The sequence below is a fragment of the Crotalus tigris genome, unplaced genomic scaffold, assembly GCF_016545835.1.
Source record: "Crotalus tigris isolate CLP2741 ecotype Arizona unplaced genomic scaffold, ASM1654583v1 scf7180000017887.1893490, whole genome shotgun sequence".
NCBI classification, from domain to species: Eukaryota; Metazoa; Chordata; class Lepidosauria; order Squamata; family Viperidae; genus Crotalus; species Crotalus tigris.
The window spans coordinates 663,354-687,655 of NW_024096704.1; the positions used below are offsets into that span (position 1 = coordinate 663,354).

At 33.7% G+C, this 24,302-nt stretch overlaps 1 protein-coding gene across 3 annotated transcripts; it reads left to right on the forward strand.

Moving 5' to 3' along the window:
• Positions 1-7: 7 nt before the first annotated feature.
• Positions 8-24,233, forward strand: AIMP1 (aminoacyl tRNA synthetase complex interacting multifunctional protein 1). Of its 3 annotated transcripts, none has more exons than XM_039344006.1 (8): positions 38-98; positions 1,628-1,734; positions 11,155-11,288; positions 14,547-14,660; positions 15,914-16,072; positions 16,560-16,765; positions 18,429-18,597; positions 23,988-24,233. In XM_039344006.1, coding segments are annotated over exons 2-8 (951 nt in total). In that variant the 5' UTR covers positions 38-98; positions 1,628-1,732; the 3' UTR covers positions 24,155-24,233. The 3 variants fall into 3 exon arrangements, with proteins under 3 accessions (XP_039199942.1, XP_039199940.1, XP_039199941.1); XM_039344007.1 differs by lacking the exon at positions 38-98 and adding an exon at positions 508-1,164; XM_039344008.1 differs by lacking the exon at positions 1,628-1,734 and having other exon boundaries at positions 8-98.
• Positions 24,234-24,302: the final 69 nt, after the last annotated feature.

Genomic DNA, 24,302 nt, shown 5'->3' on the forward strand with positions numbered 1-24,302 from the left:
AGCCAAGAATGAGTGCGCACGCGCCGCGCATGGCATTTTTGTCTCCCGTGGTTGACGCGTGCGCGTAGCCATCTACCCGAGGTTCTGCTGCAAGTAGGGTAAGCGAGTAAGGGGGGGGATGAACTCGGTGGCCGCGTGACCTTTACCGTTAATGAGGTCGTGGATGAATAAGGAAGGGGGCTCGTGTCTGAATTTCTGTTTTTGCTGAGGGGGTGTCCCTGCGGGCAGCTCTTCGGGCCCGTCAATTGCTTTTGAGTACAGAGTCAGGCTTGCCGAGTTGGGTTGCGGAGGTGGGGTGGGGGGTTCTTCTTGATAATAGGTTGAGAGACAATATGTAACATAAAAGTCAGCATAACTTGGACTAAAATCTTTCCCATGGATAGGAATTACAGCACCTTTGTGAGCAAAATAAGTAGGCTTCATAAAAGCTAGCCTTGAGAGAAACGAGCGGGTGGCTGGGAGTACCCGTAATAGGGATGAGTGGGGGGCGGGTGTTGAAATATCGATATGCAGTAATTCAAGCTCGCTTTTCCCCCCAGCGCCTTCTTTTTTTTATTGTGTTGCTATTTATTTGTATCTGGGGATAGATAGGTATTCAGGGAATGTCTAAAAAAAAGTCTGCAGTAAGAAGAAGGGAGGAGGCGGCGGCAAAGGGGGGACGTCGAGGCTCTCGAGCATCCCTTGAATGCCTTGACAGAATAATAAATATTAGGTTGTGAGTTTGGGGGAGGGAGGAGTTTATGAGTAGCGATATTCCTGAACTGATGCTTTCTTTTTTCTTCCTTGCAATTTGCCTCTCTTGTTGCAGTTTTATCTCCGGTTTTTCCTCTCACTGGTCAAGCCAACCCACACAGATAAGATATAAAAGAAAGTTTAATGCTACAAAGCACAGGGCATTTAGATGGCCTTCTGTACACTACATTGGTGTTTGAAAAAAATCTCTTGCCTCTCTAGGAGCTGCTTCTAGTTACTGGCCTACCATAGGTGAAGTCTCTTCAGGCAGCTGCAATGAACATACTACACACAAGGATTCAGTCATAAAAGCTTATGTTAAAGAGTGTTTAAAATGTTAGAATATTTGGCTTTTTAATGCAGCAACTCTGTTTCAACAAGTTTGGGATCATATTTGAAGATTTATTTTAGTTAATAAAATAACTTTGAGAGGTAGAACTTCTTTTGCTTTGGAAGTGTTTATTCTTAACTTTTTGCATGTGGCTATTGATGTTACATGGGATATCTGGTTTTCTGATACCTGATTTTCAGGTTAGATGACTGTAAACTTACTAAAACGAATGGAAGGATGAATGAATGAATGTGTCTGTATATCTATATTCTATATTTACTTTATCCTCGTTATATTAATCCATTTACTCTCGATCTTGCCTAATTCTATTCTGTCTATACTAAATTCAAGATGTGTGCCTTTAAGATCTTTTTGTGTGCTTTTTCTTTTGTCTGCAGATGTCTCAATTGTACTGGCTTAACATTCTTGGTCTGTAATGCAGTCTAATTTATTCTTAAAGGGAAAAAAATTTGTTCAATGTGATAGTGCAGGTGCATTTTCAAGGTTTGTTTTAATGGTGTCCAGGCATATTTACACGATTAACTCTGCCTCTCCTGATATCAGGTGCTCACAAAAGACAAATTTGGTGGGGAAGAGGAAGTAGAGTTGAGGGTCGTATCTTCCACTGAACTTTGCAATGTGAATCTCTTCTCTGGCAGTACCTGTTAAATGTGAGTGAAACTAACATTTGGTAGTCTAATACATTCCTTTGCACAAATGGAAGGATGTTTGTGTTGTGAATGAAGTAAGATATGAACATGCAAAATAAGGATCTAAGTCCAATATGTCATAATATGAACAGAGCTTTAATAAAAGAAAAACAGTGGATGGAAGAGGGTGATGAAACCAGTGCTTGTTTATTTTTTTCATATTAGTTCCTTCATCACCACCTACTAAACTGTTTCTCCAGGTCAGGAAAGTATTTTTCTCTGAGTAAGACATCTTTAAGCTAAGCTTCATATTGAAGGGAACAAGCCAAAGACATTTTATGGTAAATGGCTGAAATCAGATCTAATTATAATGACAGAGTGATCTATATTTTATTTATCAAATGTATCAGATTTCTATACTTCTCATTTCTATACTTTTATGGAATATAGAAATGTTAATTAAAAGCTAATAATTCTCCCTGTGAAGGGTTTACTTGTAAGTCAATCTAAGGTTATTAAAGCTTTTCTCCTTTTATTTCTAAATCTTCCACTATGTGGCTGTAAAGAAAGTTTTAATAGAATACTTTGATGTACAACTGCCTTATCTTCAGTAAATTAGATCCTTGACAAATCAATTACTTAGAGTTCTGTGACAGCTCCGTTGTATTTCTTTTTTTTTTTTTTCATTTAGTGTAAGTGCTTTGCTAATATTTGGAAGGACATGAAAATAGGGTATTTTTAGAATTTTGTGACAAAATTGCAAAGAATGGATATTTTGGAAAAAATGTAATACTTAATTTATAATGTTCCTTGTAATATAAAATAATTTGCAAAATGTATTATATATAATTTGCTTATATAGATACATTTTGCTGTATAAAATTTAAAGATGTTCATTATGCTATAAATATCTTGTTGAAGTTACTTTTTCATTTTTAATAGTAATGTTATATTTATTATAATTAAAAATTATAAAAGAGAAAAGGTACATAAAAGGAAAAAATAGAAACATAATAGAAAAATAATATAATAAAGAAAATGAAAATATATATGTAAAGAAATTACTTCCCCATTCGTTATAATGAATATAAACAATTTTGGTAACTTATCTTGTCATAAAAGACAATAATGATCTTTTCTTCCCATATCTAAGCTCTTACCTATAAACAAATCCTTAAAACATGTACTAGAAATAACATATCTATTTTAACTTTGATCAGATGAACCACCCTGCTTCCTTTTACTTGTAACAATTTTGAACTTTAATCCCTTCAAATAATGTCATAGAACTTGATTTCTTTTTATTTTTTCTTTGTCTTATCCAGGTCACTCTCATGACTTATTTCTACATCCCTTTTAATTATTAAGACATGAGCCTCTTTCTTTTGTATGTCAAATATAGCATCTACAATTCTAATAGCTTGTCATTTTAAATCCACTTTCAAATCAGTCTCATTCTTGTATAGTAAAACTTGTTCCTCTTCCATAATATCTTGTAAATATAGTCTTATCTATAAAAGTAGATGCTGTTAAAATTAATGTCTAGGTCCATTGTTAAAAATTATCCTTCAATATGTCAAATGTTAAAATATTTTTCTCCATTCTGTATTAGTAAGTAAAATTTAAATCTTCTTTAATTGTAATCTTTAGTTCTTTCTATATAGTGTCCAATCTTCAAAGTCCCATCTTATCATGTTTTTAAGTATTTATGAATTCAAAACAAAACTATATTCCCATAAGGATTCTTGTAATTAATTCCAATGTCTCATTTCAAATCCATCTGGAGCCTTATTCTATTTGTAACATTCCCAAATCAAAGTTCTAATCATCCTTTTGATGTTTATGCTTCTCCCTCCTAATATTTTTTTTAAATCCTTAAATTTATGTTTAGAACTTCTTTTGCTAAGGTTTGAAGACAATTTACTTGGTGTTTTCAGACTTGTCTGTTTAATGGTTCCTAAAATTGCTGAAAAGCAATTAACAAGCAACTTCTGGAAGTAGAAAGAAGGAAGCTTGAGCAAGATGTTGGCTGGTTTAACCATTTAGTCATGTCTGATTCTTGGCGACTTTATAGGCAAGTTCTCTCCATGCTACCCTGGAGCACAGCTTCTTTCAATTGTTGGATGTTCAACTTTGTATCAGATTTGATGTTATTAAGCCAGTGTATTTACTGCTTGCCCCTTCTTTTTGTTCCATTAACCATTCCCAACATTCATTAGTTTGAGCAAGATTCCCTTGTTTTCCAGAATTGTAAACTTGATGGTCACTGCTGCCTTGGTGTCTTCATGAGGAGCAACTCTCTGGAGCGCTTGGGATGATGTGAAATCCTCTCCCTCGTCCAGAGAAGAATTACAAAGGATATTTCATTTAATCATGGCTGTTTGCTCCACCTTAGTTCAGTGCACCATATCCCAGAAGCCATATTGTCAAAGTTACTTTATACAAATTATAATTTTTGTTATAGACCTATAAAAAAAATCTTAATTTTAATGAATACAGTATAGCCTGCCTAAGGAGTTGCCTCCTCTTCAACTACCCTCACCCACTATCACTTTTTCATCTCTTCTCTGTCTTCTCTGTTGGCCGCCAAGTATCCTGTCTTGCAGTGTGGCAATCATCCCCCAAATTGCATGGCCCTAGGGCCATTTGGCACACTGCGGCTCAAGGTTCTTGGCACGCCATCACTCTGCAAGAAGTCCTGAGCTGCAGTTCAGTGCAAAGCTTCCACCCCAAGGAAGTTCTAGCAGTGTGCAAGACTCTCACTCAGTAATTTGGCATAAAGCTGCCATCCCAGGAAGCCTCAGTCGCCCCAGCTCATCCTCTTGCTACCCTGCACTGGAAAACATCTTCCACCCTGCACAGCTTTGCTCAGTTGATTCTTGCTCCTGCTGACAAGGTATACATTCCCTGACCCTTCACAAGGCAGCTGCTGGCTACATGAGGCCATGAAACCACAGTGTGTGACATGAGGAAAACTCATTAGAAGTGGGAACAAGAATATAGTGTAGGGTAGCAGGGGTTGCAGAATGCAGGGGGTAAAAAGGTATAGATGGGAGATAGGGGGAGTTGAAGTACTCCTGGAGTGGTAAGTGGGCTGCCAAGCACCCAATTTTTGATCACATGACTGGAACTGTGCAATAACTTCAGAGAAAAGTTGTATGTCCATTCAGCTCTGACCTAACTTCAAACATACTACTGCAAAGAGAATGAGTTTTTTCTGCCTAAGAATGTGGTTGTTAGATGTGGTTATCATTTTTTTTAATTGCTCTCTAAATACAGAAAGCTGTGAGGGCATTCTTTTTTCACATATTTTACATAATTAAAACTATCAGGATATATTTCATCATCCTTGATTTTTCCCATCCCGATGTTTGTGAGAAGGCAATCCTATAAAAAGCAAAACTTTTCTCCCTGAATTTTATTGAGTTCATATTCTTTAGGTAAGCATGTTTTCGGGTGAGAGTATTTAGTAAAACAATTTAGTAAGATCTTTGCTAGTAAAGCATTTTTTCCACTTAAAAATTGAAATGCTTTTTTAAATAAGTTTTCACAGGTATGTTAAATCTACAAGGGCTAACATCTTTATCCTTTTGTTTTTTATTGTTTCTCTTCAAAAATTAAAATTATAAAGGAGTCATACTATTTTTTTTCCCTGCTGCATTGATTCCTGGAAAAGGTGTAAGTTACAATGAATATCTCTGATGATTACTGAGGTTGTTTTCTACTAATATTAAAGGCAGAACATTTCTAATATTAGTAATATTATTATCTTCCCTCATTAAATTAAGAAGTTTTGTTTGTTTTGTTTGAAAATTAAGCAACAAAGTTCCTTTTGTTTTACCTAGACTGTTTTATTTTAAACTAGTCATTAAACCAGGGAATAATCTACAAAAAGTCTGTTGTGTGTCAGAAAATATTTAACCATACTTTCTTTCAACAAACAGAAAAAAAATAGAACATACTTTTGCTGCATATTCAGTATCACTAAACTTTGTTTCTGTAAACTGAGGGTTTCTATGGGATTTTTTTTTTCATTTACTGAAAAAATATTTTCTCATTATTTTCCCTGATTTATTGGTTTATTGAAGTTTTATTTTGTAAGATTGTCCTTTGATTTTAGAGTGTGATTTTTCAACATAATTTCCTCTTTTACATTTAGAAATAATGTGTACCTGTTTATTTATTTATTTAATTTCTTTGGATTTAGGGATGAAAGGGATATTTCTGTTCTAAATTGCAGTAAATCTTTGGAATCTTATTCACATTAATCATATTGTAATATTAATGAAATTCTAAAACAGTGGTTCTCAACCTTTTTAATGCCGCGACCCCCAACCGGTCGTAAGTCGAGGACTACTCAACCGGTCGTAAGTCGAGGACTACTCAACTGGTGCAGCACCGTTTGCAGAATGGGACTTTTGGCGGGCTCAGCAGGGCAGAGACAGCCTGGACAATTCCTATTGGCTTTTGAAAGCCAATAGAATTAGACTCTATTCAAGAGAGTCTATTCTATTGGCTTTCAAAAGCCAATAGAATAAAAGGGAGTAGCACAGCTAAGGAAAAGGGGGGGAAAATGGCAGACTGCATTGTTTGGCGACCCCCGTGAAATGGTCGTTCGACCCCAAATGGGGTCCCGACCCACAGGTTGAGAACCACTGTTCTAAAACATCATTTAGCTCCAGTGTAATAATAATTTAACTGTAACTTTAGGTCTTTCTTAATATGTTTATAAAATTAAGTATAAGTATATTTTTACAACTTTTGTAAGAATCCATATTATAGAAGCTAATCAGTTTACTTCTGTAGATATTTTAATTTTATAGGTTTATTCTTTGCTACAGGACAAAACTAAAATGAATTGTCTTAAAGCAGATTTGATTAAAAAGCACTAAAATATTATTCCAAAGATTTAAAGATTTAAATCTAGGCCATCTTACACTAAATTAATTAATCTTAATATGCATATTGGCTCTCCTATTTGGTGCTTTATTTTACTTTTATTCTTATATAGTTTTCTTAGACTTGCAGAAGAAGTGGATATAAGTTCATAAATGATCTAAAATAACCATTTTATTTAATTTAAAATAAACACAGTTAAGTGTATATTTTAATACATTTTATATATTACTGTTGAAGCCCTCACAGCTTCTATGATACATGTTATGCATTTATTCAATTGTAAATCATAGGTTAATGATTCAATTTAAAACTCTTTAAAATGTAATAGAAGAGTAGCATAAAAATATTTCAGATGTAGTACAGTACAATAATGGAAGTTTCCCTATAATTTTTTTTAAATGTTTTCCTTATGTACACATAAGACAGCATATTTTGACTTCAGAAACCTGCTAAAGTTTCTTCCCAACTATTTGTTTCAAATTGAAAATAACTGTTAAATTGAAATTTGATCTTCTAAATCAGTAATGGCGAACCTTTTAGACACCGAGTGCCCAAAAACTGGCCCCGCCCCGCTCTACCCCCGTTCCCGCCCCTGCTCTGCCCCCCATCCCCCGTCCACCTGCCCACAGGACCACTCACCGCCTCCAGGGCCCACCGCAGATTGCCCAGGCAGCCCAGCAGCGCTATGGTGGCCACACCGTCTGCCCACACCCTGCAGCATCAACTGCATGATGGGGCGTGAGGGCAGAGTCTTGACTACGCTACCTGGCTGCCATGTCCTTGGCTGCGCTGTTCCGTGTGGGCCACGCTCGAGGGCGAGTCTCCTTCAGGGGGGCTGCTGGAGAGGAGAGGGTCGCTGGGGGAGGCAAGGCTGGGGCAACGGCATGTGTGCCCACAGAGAGGGCTCCGAGTGCCGCCTCTGCCACCCGTGCCATAGGTTCGCCACCACTGTTCTAAATCAATGTGATAATTTTGTCAGGTGTAAGATTTTTCAGTGAATCTTGGTTGAATAAGATTTTTTTTTCTGGTTCCCTCACACACCAACTTCCATCTGGTCAACAGTTGATAATTTGCAACTTGTTTGAAATATAGAAGGCCAGAAGCAAAGTCCAGGCAATGGTTAAGAAATTTGAATTTGTGCCAGAGCCATAGAGAGTGCCAGAGCTATTAAATGTTTAGTGAAATATTTTTGTGGAACACTATATGTCTTCCTTTTGCATAGACAATCTGCAGAGGGATAGTAACTACCTTTAGTTTTGTAATAAGATTAAAAAGTTTTAGATGTGAATGTTTGGATTTAGAGAGGTAGTAAAGAGAATTCTATTTACAGAAAGCTCATTCTGCTGAATGGATCTTTGCCAGTGTTTTATGCTTTCTATAGCCTGCAGCTCCCCAAAGACCCTGGAGCTAACATGCAGCTGTAGGTCACTTTATGAAAATTCTTTCTATTGAACCTTTGTCTAAGTCCAATCCTGATGTTGAAAACATTTTTTATCTGTATAGTTACCAGTTGCTAGACAGTTTAAGTGTGTTAAATGTATATATGGATAAGAATTGCTGTTTGCTTATTTCTTGCGTATGGGTTATCCATAGTTACCTGATTTATTTCAAAGGGAACAGAGGGTTGTCTCAAATAATAGGAATATCCCAAAAATGCTTTCCTATAGCGAATTAGAACACCTGTGTTGAGGAGAAAATAAAAGAAAACAGGAATCTGTCCACAGAATCTTGGATGTTGCACAGAATACTGGATTTGTTATGCCTTGCGTCTAATCCAAATTGATGTTTATCAAAAGAAACTTAGAAAGAAAGAAAGAAAGATACATTTCTGTTGATTGAACGAAAAAGTAAAATGTCTTTCAGATTAAACTTGATCCCCAGTGAACTCCCAGGACATTTTCATGTTGTTTTCTTGGCAATCATATGAAAATAGTTTGCCATTGTTATCTTGATGTTTTATTGACTTCTCATGGTTCCAGGATTTCCTGGTGATTTCCCACCCACGTCCTAGCCAAATCCAGCTCTGGTTGAGATCAGAATTAACCAGGGGCTTGCCATCTGCTATAGCAGGGGTAGTCAACCTTGACTCTTTTATGACTTGTGGACTTCAACTCCCAGAATTCCTGAGCAAGCTAAGCTGGCTCAGGAATTCTGGGAATTGAAGTCCACGAGTCATAAAAGAGCCAAGGTTGACTACCCCTGTGCTATAGGATTCCTATGATATATATGTGTGTAACATCTATACTTAGAGTCATTCATCTAAAGTAAATTGAAAATCTAATTCTGTGAATTTTATTGTCCCTGATTCCTAGGAACTTTGCCAAAAATATTGAAATGAAGTGCATCTTTAAATTCAGTCTGGCAGCCATTTTCAGATATTTCTGCAGTTTTCATTAACCTAGTAAAGTCACCTAGGTATTGGGCACTTTCAAGGAGATTTGCTTCTTAAGTATGCTTGATATCAAGCTGTGTGTTAATAAAAGTTGTATTTATGCAGGGTGAAAGTGTAAATTCAATTTTGTATTCTAATAACTTAGGATGGACCTGTAGATAATAAAAATATGCTATCTTCAGCCTATGTTAGACTAAGAGTTCGGTATTAGTTGATCAAAGAAGCTTTCCTAATGATTAAAAATGCAGTCCCTATTGTTTATTCTGATACAAGTTCTTGTAATTACTCATAGGTTAATTGATTGATTTATATTTATTGAAAATTATCTGGCATCCATTCAAAGGATCTCAGAACAAATTGATAAATTAGTTAAATTAATCCTAATTAAACTGATAGAGACAGTATTAAGAAATAATGTATATTTTTAATACCTTGGAGTGGATTAATCAAGTGTTTTGTAGCAGAAATGTAATGGCTACATAAGCATTCCATATTTTTTTCATGATTGCCCATATAAACAATTAGGTAAATGATTAAATTTCCTTGCTAGTTTTATTTATTTATTTATAAAACTTATTGGCCACCCATCTTACCACAGGGTAACTGGATGCTTACAATCTTAAAAAGATGGAAATTATACAAAACCTAAAAGACATAAATAAAATACTGTATAGATCCAAATATAGCACCCCAGTTAAAAGATGGAAACGGAGAGAGGAGGGAGAGAGAGAAGGAGTATGATATGGGGGAGGAGGGCAAAGGTGGATCTGTTGTTAATCTATCAACCACTCCCTAGTTTTAGCGAGGTCTAATTAAATAGTAATATTAGCTGACGTTATATATTGCTGGATGTTCTCTATTCCTGGATATTTTCCAATCATATTCATGGACAAGTATAATGGCATACAGGTGGATATTGGAATGGCAGAGCTCATAGTGAATGTAGTAATATGTCCTACAGATTTTTGCAGTCAAATATAGAACTCTTAATTCTTTAGTGAGGAATCAGATCAGATAGCCATGTGAATTCAAATATTTCATGGGTATTGTAAAAAAAAATCTGATTAAATTGAAGCAGCATATAACCTAATAAATAAAAAGATAACAGTTTATAGACATATTTGCTACTCTGAGTTTGAATTTAGAGTTAAATTAATAAATTATAAAATTGTGGATTCTAAATATGTACTGCAATAGAGAAACTATGAAGATGGAAATAAAACACCTAACAGTAGTTGTATCTTTGGATCTGTGTCTTGATTGTTTTATGATGAGACTAACTGGAAAGATACATTATGGAAGGAAGAAAAGTTATAGTCCTATGTTAGATGAAAACCAACAGAAGCATAGTGGTCTTGGATCAGGCATAACATAAGAAGACATTGTATAATGGCCTTCCTTAACCTGAATGTTTTAGATGTTATGATTTGGAAATATATCCAGAAATAAACCATGGTGTAAAAGTCTGGAATAGAAGAAACTGTAGTAAAACAATTGTTAGAAAAGAAGCAATCCTTATTTATCTGTCTTTCTTGCTATTGTTTACTCCACCAGAAGTTTGTAGTCAGGTATTTACTCAGTATGATCAGTGAAAATTAGTAAAAAGGTAATATTTGATTTCAGAGGATGAATTTGATAGAATATTCCAAAAAGAACTGGTAAGAGAAATTGGCCTGTGGAAGTGTGCATATGTGTAGCTTTACTAATAGCTACTTTCTTTATTCTAAGATATAATGAATTATTAATTACGATTAATACTAGGATTCAGATCTCAAAGAGGTTTACAGTTTAGAAAATACTTGCCACAAAACACAAAGTTCACAAGGAAAATTATCCATCTTATAAGTGCTTGAGTTCAGTTGGTTCAGTTTTTCTTTTACGTCTTTAAAAGTGGAATGTATATTGTTATACATAGAAAAAGCAAGGTTATTACAGTTGATAGGCAAAGTGACCTTTTTATAACTAAAAAAGTAAATACAGTAAAAGTAAAGACTATATATGTAGCAAAGTCAGTGTGACAAGTTAATGTGAACTTTTGAGTTCTAGGGAATAAAGTGAATATGTTTTATTACTAGTTCAATCTATTCAAAACAATGTTGGAAATAATTGCATTGATAACATGTTCATATTATCTTGTTTCTTTTATCTAGGATTTTAATCCGATCCTTGATGAAAATGGCAGCCAACAATGCAGTTTTGAATAGACTGGAGCAGAAGGGTGCTGAAGCAGATCAAATTATTGAATACCTTAAGCAGCAAGTTGCTCTTCTGAAAGAAAAAGCTAGTAAGGCATAACATTAAAATAGATTGTTAATTATCCATTCTAAATCAGTGAGTAAAATCTAAACCATTTTTAAAAATTATTTCAGGTAAAACAGCTTTCCTATAAAAGACTAAAATAACACATAATTTCCCACCTCCCCAAGGGGTATATTTGGCAGTGGTCTTTTAAAGAAACTGAATGGTTTTATCTCAGTAGAATCATAGAGTTGAAAGGATGATTTATGTTATTCAGTCCCACTCATTCCTATTTAGTGCAGTAAACCAAATTATAGTATACTAAACAGATAGTTGCCACTTTACTATATCAAATGGTGAACTTGCAGTCTTTCTGTTGAACTGCCTTTGCTGCTATGAATTCTTTTCTAACATTCAATCACAATCTGCTTTCCTGTAGCCTATATCTATTCTTCCATGTCATGTATTCTGAAACAAGAGAGAAGAGGTCTTGACCTTCTATGTGACACACTTAGTGATCTTTAAATAATGCTATCATATTATACCTCACTTATTTTTAGCTCAATGCTAAACACACTTAACTTCTTCAATCTGTCTGTATAGACGTATAGTATCTTAGGCATCTTTGTTGCCTTTCTCTGTTATTCCAATTTCTGTAAATAATGCTTAAACCTGTTGTGGCAGGAATTAGATTAATGCAGAATTAAGTGGAATCATTACATTCTTTGAATCAGAAATTATCTTTCTCTTGATGCAGCCTTAAATTACATTTGACTTTTTGGCAGCCACATCACGTTCCTGGTTCCAACTTGGGTTGCACCCAACTGCTTTAACAAGGATTTTTTTTTAAAACCAACTACCATCACGAAATCAGATGTCCCCAGTAATGATGCATTTGATCTTATGTCCCTAAGAAAAGAACTGCCGTCCAATCCACAATTAGAATTAGTTTTCTAATCAGGATACTATTATTTTGTTAACTATATACAAACTATTATATATCTAAGGGAGGCCTAGAGCTCACAGGTTCCTGGTTTCTAGTCCAGCACCTTAATTATTACAGAAAGCATCTACAGTATTTGTACAATCTTAAGGAAATTACCTAGTCAAATGTGTGATAAGTTTAGTCTATTACTTGTTCTTGACAAATCTATATTAGCTTCCTTAATTATTACATTGTTTTCAATAACCTTATATGATCTAGACTGACTGATTTGTAGTTTGCTGATTTTCTTTTATTTATGATGGGACAACATTCACTCTCCTCCAATCTGACACTCATCAGTTTCCCAATTTTTCCTAAGGATTTGGTGAGATGCTCAGTTAGTTCCTTTAGTATCCTAGAATCTTCATCTGATCCTAAAGTGAAACACATTCAGACCAAATACATATTCTGTAATTATGTATCCATTGATTTAAAACTTCAATCCTGTCTCTTCAGATACATATTTTTGTTAAACCAGCCTGAACTGTTTGAAAAACTTTGCCTTGTCCAGGTTGCCTGTCAACATTTTGCTCTGTTCACTGAGTAGCTGGTATATATTCTTTTTCTTTACTTTTGAATGTATTTAGCTCATTTTCATATTCTTGATATGAATATTCTTCTTCACTAACCTCAACTTATTATGAGTTTTCATGTCACTATTTGTTCACTGTTCCTTTGTGACTTGGCCTCGTTTCTGTTTACTTTTTCTTTAACTTGATGGAATGTTGGAAATAAATTATATAAAGGTATTGTCAACAGATAACTCTCTGAATATTGAACATTTAGCTAGGCAAATGGAAGAGCCAACCAGAGACAGCTGAGAAAAATATTTTCCCCTTCCTTCAACCCCCCCCCCCACTGTTTTCCTGTGGGAGAGGCTATTGAGCAGGAGCTTGGAAAAATTGTGCTTTTCCACTCTGAGCTGCCTCTCTCCACTCCTCGATATATATAACCTCAGAATGGAGATTAGCAGCTCATTCTGTGCTTCCCAGTATATACACATGCATGCAACACGGGAAAGAACAGAAATACACTCAGAGACAGATACTGAAACTACAAAGTTGGTTACACAGAAGAAAATGCAGACAACTTTCTATGGCCATTGCTGGAAAAGCATTTGAAAAAAAATCTGCATCCTTTTCCTAACTTTTTTATTTGCAGGCCTCCACTTAGTTTTCTTGTGTATATTTTGAATTTTCTTTATCTGCTGTTCTCCATTTTTTCTTCATTGCAGTTTACGAGTTCCTAAAGAAGGGGATTAGCTTTTTCATCTTCCTCATTAGGATCTCCCATTTATTTGATTTTTTTAAAAAAGTTACATGTCTGACTACTCTGAACCTTTTGTAAAATAAAAACAAAATTGTATGTTCAACAATACATATATTATGATTGTAATAATGGAGAATTTTTTTATTCTATAATTCAGGATTTTAAGCTTTGTATTTAATGCATGTATACTAAAGCTTTGTCCTTTTTATGTTCTAAAGAGATTTTATGGCCTAGAGTCAATAAACAAGGTTTCTACTTACAATATGAAATGAAACTTTTCAACAGTTTCACATAGTTCTGAGATAATATCTCCAGAATCTGTCATCTTTTTTCCACTCCTGGTTTCTTGATATAGAACATTTAAACAATAAACTGTTTAGCTATGCATTCCATTGGAATAGGCATATAACATGGTTCCAGCTTGTATTCCCACCAGAACCAAAATTCATTTCTTAGAATATATGCCAAGGAAAAGAGGGAAGAAGTGTGAATTGAATAAAGTGTCCCTTTTGTATATGTTATGGATTTAATTGGAAAACACAGCGTTCAGGCGGTATTACTGCAGGTTTTTAATAACAATACCGGGCGGTAAAATATCTGTTTTAATATTTACAAAAGCTGAAGTGAGTGTTGATACAAGCATTCCATAGGATCTCTCTATAAGATACCTGCTCCTTGTTCCACAATATTAATGGAAATAACATGGAACTCTTTGATTGCTTGTTGATGCTTTTCCCATTATCATGACATTTGCTTAGGTCTGTTTGTTTTTATATCATGACACTTTTCAAATCAGATATTTGAGCACTCATAATAGTTTCATAAATGATTCAGGGAACTTTCATAACTGTAAATGTATTCAGTGTAATTCTGTATTTTAATATAAATGTTTAGTCAAAGTACACAAGGTATAAGTAATTATGAGATTTCTCCATTGTCTTGAAGTTTTCAAAACAAGTGTTCTGTTGCTCGTTTATAGCATCTAGCAATGAAACTTAACCATTTTTGACAATTGAACAGTGATTCTAATGAGAGTTCGGCCTCTTACAGTCTTGCAGGCATCTCTAAGGGAAGAGAAGAAACTGCGTGTTGAAAATGCTAAACTTAAGAAAGAAATTGAAGTGCTAAAACAGGAATTGATCCAAGCAGAAATTCGAAATGGAGGTGAGAAATGTGTTGTTTTATGCAAGCACACCACATTTATAGTAATGTTTATATTTTTTCTAGAGTCAATATTAAAAACATTAAAAGGGGCACTTAAGGGGCAGAATTGCATTTCTTTTGCTTAACGTGATATGAATGAGAAGGAAAAAACAAGAGAAGTGAGGAAAAGGAAAGATACTTGCTACCCCATTGTCTATGCTGCTTTTCCCAAGAATGTTGTAAAAGAGATTCTAGTGAAGGTTAAGAAATAGCTTTTATTAAAGTATCCCAGAAACAAGATATATGGAAAAACTTGAACTATTTGAATGTTTTGTTTGTTTTTAAAGACCAAGTGATACAACTTCACTTACAGAGAAGGATTGAAAATGTTGAAAAGTCTTATGAATTGGAGAGAACGTAGGGTTAATGTGTTTGATTTGTATTTGCAGTTGTCCTAATTTTAAAATTGTTTTTACACCTTAGGCACCTAATTTATTGACCTTGCTAAGTTATTGCTTTATTTTTGGTTTTTTTATCCATTGGAAGCCTGAAAGAGGAAGACTTACAAGTGAAAGGTGGAAATATACAAACCTTCACCCCTTTCAAGGAAGTCATTGATTAATAAAAGCGTTCAATAGTCACAAATAGAGATAGTTTAGATAGCATTAATTAAACATTAATTAAGCATTAATTTCCTCAATAAGATGAAAATTATTTTCATATCCACTATTTATTCTTTTAGTTTGAAAAATATTTAGTTAGATGAGGCTCAGGTTAATTCATTGAGCATTTTATGTTACATAATATTCTGTTTGTGCTTTTGATCAGGTCCAATATTTTTCCTACAATACATTAGATATCCATAAACATATGCAGTTTATAACTTCTATCCTTTGGTTCTATTTTATATATGGTTATGTATCAACTGTATTATTAACTCCTTGTAATCAATCCCACTAAAAAAATCAGGATTAAAATATCCAGATGAAAATCAATGACTTCACATTTTAGTTTGTCTTAGTTTTGATTATGATTAATAACAAGTAGCAAATAGGTTTGCTGCAATCTATTTTTCTTTACCATTAATTGTTATGATATAAAAAAATTCAGAAGGCTTAAAATGTAACGCATATAAATATAAGCATGTGCTTGGAAACGTGGAAGAAAACATTTTTCATTTAACAATACTTGTATTCCACTAGATTTCACAAAATACATTTAAATATCAGAATCAAGATGTTAATTAATTGGGAATCTTTTGTATTTAATTTTAGTGAAACAAATATCTATGCCACCTAGTGACATGGCTGCTGCAGTTTCATTTTCGAAGGATTTCTCTCAAACATCATCTGCCGAAGCTCTATCTGGTCCTAAGGAACAGATCAAAGGACCCAGTGAAGAAAAGAAGAAGAAAGACAAAACAGAAAAGAAAGGTAATTTTAGATTCAATATATTGTATGTTCATAGAAGGCTGCTATAAATTATATAGCTTAGGCAGGCTCATTTTATAACTCAACTTTACATATTAATACCCTTTGCTTTTCTTTCAACTGCTTTCAGGCTTGGAACTATCCTCATTCTGTAAATGGAAATTGGACTTTGTTTTGCCAGTTTTAAGATTTTTCATCCTTTTTGTTTACAACTATGCTTTGGAAATTGTAGGGATTACTGGATAAACAGGAACAATGATTTATTTTTGATGCCATGTTTATTGTTAGAGTAAATAATACTATGTTTTTACAACTATGCTTTTTGTTATATTTGTTGATATAATTGTAATATTTTTGGTCTTGATGTCATGAAAGTGTTCTTAATACTTTACATAAGGGAGTTTTTGTAAAGAGAAAAGAAAAAATAGGTAGTGTTGTGAACTGAATTGCATCAGTGGTTTTATTAATTTGGTTTCCTTCCTTTTTGTAGGAGAAAAGAAAGAAAAAAAGCAGTCAGCTGCAAATGATGATTCAAAGCCTTTAGATGTTTCGCGGCTTGATCTTCGTATTGGTTGTATTATGACGGCAAAAAAACACCCAGATGCTGATAGTCTTTATATTGAGGAAGTTGATGTTGGAGAAGCAAATTTAAGAACTGTTGTCAGTGGTCTGGTGAAACATGTTCCATTAGAAGAGGTATAAATGAAATATCTCTGATGTATTATTTGAAGCTTTAGCAACTTTTTAATTTATTGTTGTTCATCATTTATGTATATTGCTTATAGTGTGCTTAAATCTCAAAATCGTGAACTTAAGACTTAGTGGTTTACTTAAGAAAGCCATTAAAAAGATATCAAAAGTTTCACTATCTCAAAAAATCTACTAGTTTGAAGATTCAAGTAGTCCTCTGAGATCTACGCAGCATACTCAGAAAGGCTAATATTGATTTCCTATTCTTCTAGACATTTATAGGTGCAGAGATTGGTAAGGCTTGTAGGTAAGATTTTGCATTTCTTCCTCAGTAGCAAAAGTTGTCTTTAGTAGTCCACTTTGTATTTTCAGAAATGTTCCAAAACCCACATTGCTCAATTACAGTTAGAAAAGGTTTGTATTTCTATGCCAACAGTAAAGAAAATTAACCGTGATCTTGGCCTTTATTGTTCACATAACATCCATTGTATCTGAATTTATGTTATACAGTCAGAACCCCACCTTATAATATGCCGAGCAAATTATTCTTAATATCCATGGATCAAAAGAAAGTATTTTCCATAACATTCTACTGGTATTTGTTTTACTTATTGTTCTAATTTATCACAAGTTTCTGTTGTGATCGTTGTCTAATGTGAAACATGCTTTAATTAATATTAAGCACACCATCACTTTATGATGTACCATGCTTGGCTTTTCTTATATAATGAAGAATCTCCAACAACATAAATCCAATACGATCATTTCTGGAATATTGTTCCTTCTTTAAAAGGATGTGATCTAAACTGCTGTACATTTTTATTGGTTAAAATGTTCAAGGAAAAAAGAGACAAAAATAAAAGCCTACATATAAAGGAATTTGAGAAAAAGAGTTAAAAAGCAAAATTGGCCAAATAATACATACTTTTTCTCTAGAGGTTGTCTCAGCAGGTGGCAGTACCTTGCTTGGGCTGGAAATTTGTGTTGGGTCTCCATTTATGAATGGAGATCATCTAGAAATTAAGGACTGTAGGCTATGTTGGGAAATTGAAAACATGTTCTAAAAAAGTCAGTGGCAAACTGCTTCCATAGCAATTCCAAGAAACCTATATTACTAAATAGAGTTACCAGGTGTCATATCAAAAGAAACTTTACTTTTTTCCCCTTCATATTTGGGTCGGAACAGAAACTTTTAGAGCTTAAATAAATGTCTTGGAAGGGATATTATGTGTAACCATTTTAATTCAATTTGTTCCAAACATTTGTCCTATCCTGACATTTGGGATTTGTAAATATGCATTCCATATTATATACTGAGTGGTCAATCAACTGGACATATTTGTTATATTTTTTCTAATTAGTTTAAAATTCTTAATTTAACAGTTAAAAATTGACTTTTGATCACTATGAATGGAAAGCAAATAAAATACTGCTTCAACTATCATCCAGAACATCAAGACACAATGCTAATATTTTTATTGCTTCTTATTGTATGTTAGAGGACCATTAAACTTAATTAGATATTTCCTGATTGTATTGCTGGATTAGTGAAAGAAAATTTTATTTTTTTGCTCCCATTTTCCATGCATTAATATTTTCTTACCACTTCATTTGGTAGAAACCTGAAAAGACCTCAGTAAATGGACCTTTTTTCTTTTCACTTCTATAGATGCAAAACCGGATGGCTATATTTCTCTGCAACCTAAAACCAGTAAAAATGAGAGGAGTGGTGTCCCAAGCCATGCTGATGTGTGCTAGCACACCAGAAAAGGTGGAAATTATAATTCCTCCTAATAGAGTTGTTCCTGGAGAAAAAATTACATTTGAAGGTTTTTCAGGTAAGCAGAAGTGTCTTGAAGATTGAACAGAAATTGATGAGAATGTTTTTATATGAATTATGAAAAAATTTGTAATGTAGTTTTAAATGTGTGTATATCTGTGCCTGAAAAAAAAAACTCTAAACAAAAATGAAAATCAAATTTTAGGAATGAAAACTGTGTTCAGTAGGAGGCAGAGAAAGAGAGAAGTAATACAGAGTTCCTGTTGTGTACTATGTTATATGCATGTCTTATAGAAGAACGTTTTAAGGAGTACATTTTTGCCAGTTATCTATATCTAAAGTCACACACTACTTCATATCTTGTATTTTGTGAGGTTAGTATTGAATAATATTGTTCCTTTGCTCTTCTCTTTTATCTACTTACTAAAGGTGTGTGTTTAACTTTGGTGTTCTATACTTTCTGCAATCCAATATGTAAATTGTGGATCATATATAAAATCCCTCACTCTTCAAATAGGGAATAGAATATGTTTCTAAGGATGATAAAACTAGTAAAAATGATTTCAGTAATAAGTGGTTTCTCTCAAATAACTTTTCTTTTTAAAAATAATTGCTTCTCTATTGGATACAGATATTCATTTATTGACCATTTGAAGTTACAACGGCAGAGAAAAAAGTGACTTAAGACTGTTTTTTACTCTTATAAGCACTGCAGCATCCCCATGGTCACGTGATCAAAATTCGATTGCTTAGCAACTAGCCCAGATTTATAACGGTTGTGTCTTGAGGGTCATATGATCACCTTTTGTGACCTTCTGTCAAGCAACGTCAATGGGGGAAGTCAGATTCACTTAAGAACAATGTTACTAACTTAACAATTGCAGTGATTCACTTAACAACTCTGGGAAGAAGGTTCGTAAAATGGGTCAAACTCATTTAATAAATGACTTACTTAGCAACAAAAAGTTTGGGTTCAGTTGTGGTCCTACGTTGAAAACTACTTGTATAGGCAAACATGGGAAATTTTGATATTATCCTAGATTAAATAAAAATTCTTTAATGGAGAATCAAAAAGGAGAATACAGGTGGCAGAACCACTTTGGAATTATCAATGAGGTATTGTATGTGTTATTTTTCAGTATGATATGAAATGGAAAGTGAAAAAATAATATATTTCCTCTGATAAGATTAGATTATTGGTTTTTTTTAAGTTTTAAAATGAGACAAAGTTTGTAACATATTCTGGAATTAACTTTAGGGAAATCACATAAGTGGAATGGGGAAAACGCTAAAATGCAGGCTTAGTATTATAAAATTAGGTTTTCCTATTTTTTTGTGATAAAATATAGAAGTCTGCACATTGTATACTTTATAATTGGTACAATGCCATCAAAACCATTATATAACTTGGCTAATATAAAGGAAGAATGAAAATATACAGCTGGACAAGAGTGCTAATAGAATTTTATTAAGGCATAGTCTCTTGAGGCAGTTCTGCAAGTTTCTTAACAGAAAAGAAGTGGTAGCACTAACTTTGAATTTGAGCTTGAGATAAAAGTATAGGAAAGCAAGCCATGTTTGGTTATAATTAGTTGGGATTCCATAAAAATGAAAAATTATATTTTAAGACAGATTTAAAAGTCTGGTGTAGATAACATCAAAACCTGAACCAATAGATTTTATAGCCACAAAAGTTACTTTTACTATCATGTAGCATATGGAGTAGAGAGGAAAAAAGAGTTCCTTAGAGGTATCATTATGACCTGTATACAGTGTTTTCCTCTTTGCTTAAGTAGGAAATGTAAATATAAAAATAACATTATGATGATCCACTATGTTATTGTTTCTTTGACCTCAGTCTTTTGTACTGAGAACACTATTTTTTTCAGTTTGCAACTAAATTTTCATACTTACAGTATTTTCCGGTGTGTAAGGCGACCCGGCGTATAAGACCCCTGACTTCGGCGCGAGTCGCATGCCTAGAAAGTCATCTTATATGCCAGAAACTACCGTTATTTCCGGCATATAAGATGACTCGGCATATAAGACAGCCCCCGACTTTGGCGCTGATTTCAACGCTTTCGAAAGTCGTCTTATACGCCGGAAAGTATGGTATATTTATTTAATGTTAGCAATATCTGTAGGGGAATAGTTTCATACATCTTGTAGAATTGTATGTATCAAGTAAGGTAATACAGTTTGCTAGTATATAACTAGAATATTTATTATCCTAGACAATTAAATCACAATCTCCAAAAGGCATAGCAACAATCCTTAATTAAGTCACTGATAAATCCATTTGAAGAAGGCTTTTCATGGTATTTTGGGCCTTCCCACATTGTGCAGGACTGCACACCCAAACAAGTTTGTCATAATCACCATTGAAATCATGCTTGTTCAGATTCTAGAAACTTTCATCACATTTTCAGGAAGTTATAGAAAATGTCATAATACTTGCATAAGATTGTTCCTTTTTTCTGCTTTTCTTCAATAAAACATTCTCTTTAAATAAAACATTGCGAGCTGCTGCTGGTTAGTGAGTTTCCTTTTGCAGATGATTATGGTTCTATTGCAATTGGATATGTTTTTATAGTGGCTTTAGTGTGATGGATTGTTGCTTTCTTTTTTGTTAAATTTTATTGTCTTTTAAAAGTCCGGTTTGTAAGTCAGTTTTTCATAAACAGATAGGAGGCAGAGAGAAATGCTTTGTCCCTCCTTCCTTTGCCACAAACTTAGCAAACTATATTACATACATGATATAGGTTGCCATGACTAATTAATTGTGTCATGAGAGATACAGAATTTGTGAATGAGATTCCTATGTGATGGGAAACCTGAAACAACTGTGGATTTTTAATAGTTTCAAATGAAGGATTTATACCTTACCTCTAATAAGTTTCGTCTTTGGAGACTATATATCTTAGCTGTAGAATAAGACAGTGCTCTCTAAAGCACCAAAGAAAAATAAATGCTCACAAATCTGGTAGCTATGAAATAAAAGCACCAGCATTTTATAACAAACTTCAACATGTTGAAGATTGAAAAATAGCATATTTTTTATTTCTCCACCTTATTATTTATTATCTCTTGCAAAGGTGGCAATATTTGCTTAGCAATATAATAAACTTTTATATTTAAATAAAACCTATTGTTGCTGCATTTATATCACTGGAAATACTTTGTTTAGACTTGTCTTTCTAATAAGATGCTGAAGAAAGATTATTCCATATTGGGTGGAAAGTGCTCTTGCTAATGATTCTTTCATTGAAGCAGGCATCCCTCTTGCTTGTTCAGTGCTGATTTGCTTTCAGTGCTTAGTTTAGTCACAGCATGATTATAGATTGATGTTTGTTAATAGCAGTATTTTGAATGCTACATTTAAAAAATACCATTTATATTCCCAAGAATTTTCTTCAATTTTTCTTATAGATGTCTTTCAAGAGGCTTGTTTTCTCTTGAAAGAAAAGGATGAGAAGGGAGGGTTTTATGGAGCATACACCATGGTGTTCTGGTAATGTTTAAAAGTGGTGCCTGTGCTAATCTAATACAAGCTTGCCACAGATCCCAGGAGAGTTTGCTTGGGTATTCCAAAGCAAGTTTTAATGGAATCCAGAAGGTTGTTCTGTAATAAAAGCCAGATTTTAATTTATTCTTGAAAACTAAATACGGTTTTGTAAAGTTTGCATTTTAAAGACTTGCCTGCTCTTTTGGTTTGATTTATATTTTCTTTTGCATAGAGAGGCTTTTATTTTATTTGAAAGATTTTACTGTGAGGAGATGTCATTTTAATTGCCATTTAGTTACTTATTTTTTTTCTCTCTAAAAGATAAACTGCTGGTCTGAGAAAGTACTAATTATTTATGACTTATGCACTGAAATTTCTCTTTTGTCCCCAGGCCACAAAGAAACCTGAACAGTTGATTTCAAGCCACTAGATAGTATAGTAGAAACCATTTTAATCCAAATTTCATGACCATATGGCTATTTCTGAGACTAGCTTCTTTTCTGACCTTTAAAACATGCCATTTTTTAAAATTTCTAATGAAACTTCAGAGTAGATCAGTATAAAGATGCACTAATATCTAATATATAACCAAGATAAAATTGGTAGGGTTGCAGAAGAATATTAGGCTTGTTTTTTTTTTTTAAAAAAATCAAACAAATAATATTCCTCCCATATTGCAGCATATTTGTTCCTGCCTTCTAAATAGTTTCAATAACTATTATTACTAAATGAAATAATGGCTATAAAGATATTAGTACTTGCTAGTATTAATATTCATGTGTAGATATTTGTAGATCTTTGAGCTAGTTTTCCTTTGATATCCATCTGTTCTTGCAATCAGCAAGAGGAAGTACTATCATGATTTCTCTGTCTGTTAACCTATACAGTATATCATCTAGTACCTGACAGATGAGAGAATTGTCTCTTGTTCTAATGGGCTATGAATAAAATTCAAATGTGTAGAATGTTTGGATTTAGTTCCAATAACAAAGCTTTCAGATGGTAGATGAATTCCTTATTTTAGAAGTTATGCTCATAGTACGTTCACTAATTGCTGTGTGAGTCCTGTACTAAGGAAATAAGGAATAAAGCATTACTGCTACTCTGCATGGTTTCTCATATTCCTGATGGGAAGCAGAACACCTAGCTCATTTAAATGGTTTTCATAATCTTACTCTTGGGCATTGTATTATTCTACCGCTGTAACCTCAGGATCATTTGCAACATAAAATTGCATAACTCTTACTACCCCATAACTTTAGGTTACATGGGAAGGCTGTATTATTTTATTCTTAATCATGTTGAACATACTTGAGTGATTTTTAAAGATGAGATAAAACAAACCCAAAACAACGTACCTCATATTGTAGATACTCTTTGAATATGATTTTAAATTAGTTTGCCAGACCTAAGTGGGTTGATTATTAATTTTTACAGATACCATTCATTGCTGCTGGCTAGAATTTGAAATCAGCTTTAAACCATTATATATTGGCTAGAAGCCAAATCAGTTTTAACTGTGGTTAATCTTTCTTCAGGTATTTGTAATAATTAGTCATAAAGAGGAATGATGAGGAGGCAAAGTTCACAATGTTTTGTCTTTTCTTCAACTCATATTATTAATTTAAGTCCAACCTTTCTAAGGTTTTACAAGAAATCGTGATGGATGGATGAATAAACAAACAAATATCTTTTCTGAACTTTGTCCACTGCATAATCCTACTGGGCTGTGGCATATTCACAAGTGGGCCACACAAATGGCAGGTCACCATGCATGCAGCTCAATTTGTGCAAGTTGTGCTGTGTGCTCCTCCCTGCCTGGCTGCCAAGCCAAAAAGGTTGGGGACTGCTGATGTAAATAACTTCCATTATGTTATGAAAGACTATGATAATTCAAATTTCTAGTTTCACTTTCTTACCTTCCCTTTTTCTTTTTTAAAAAGGTGAACCTGAGAAAGAACTTAATCCCAAGAAGAAAATATGGGAGCAGATCCAACCTGATCTTCAGACCAACGAGCAGTGTATTGCTACATACAAAGGAGTGCCGTTTGAAGTGAAAGGGAAAGGTGTGTGCAGGGCTCCTTCCATGGCCAACAGTGGGATCAAATAAATAAAAGCAAATATGGAAATGTTTGAGATAATTTTGAAGGGAAAAAACATGAACATAATAAATATTGCCTTGCTGAAAACCATGTCTCATTCAATTTATTACAACCTTACAGATGACCTTGGCTGATCTTAAAATTTTTAATGATAGT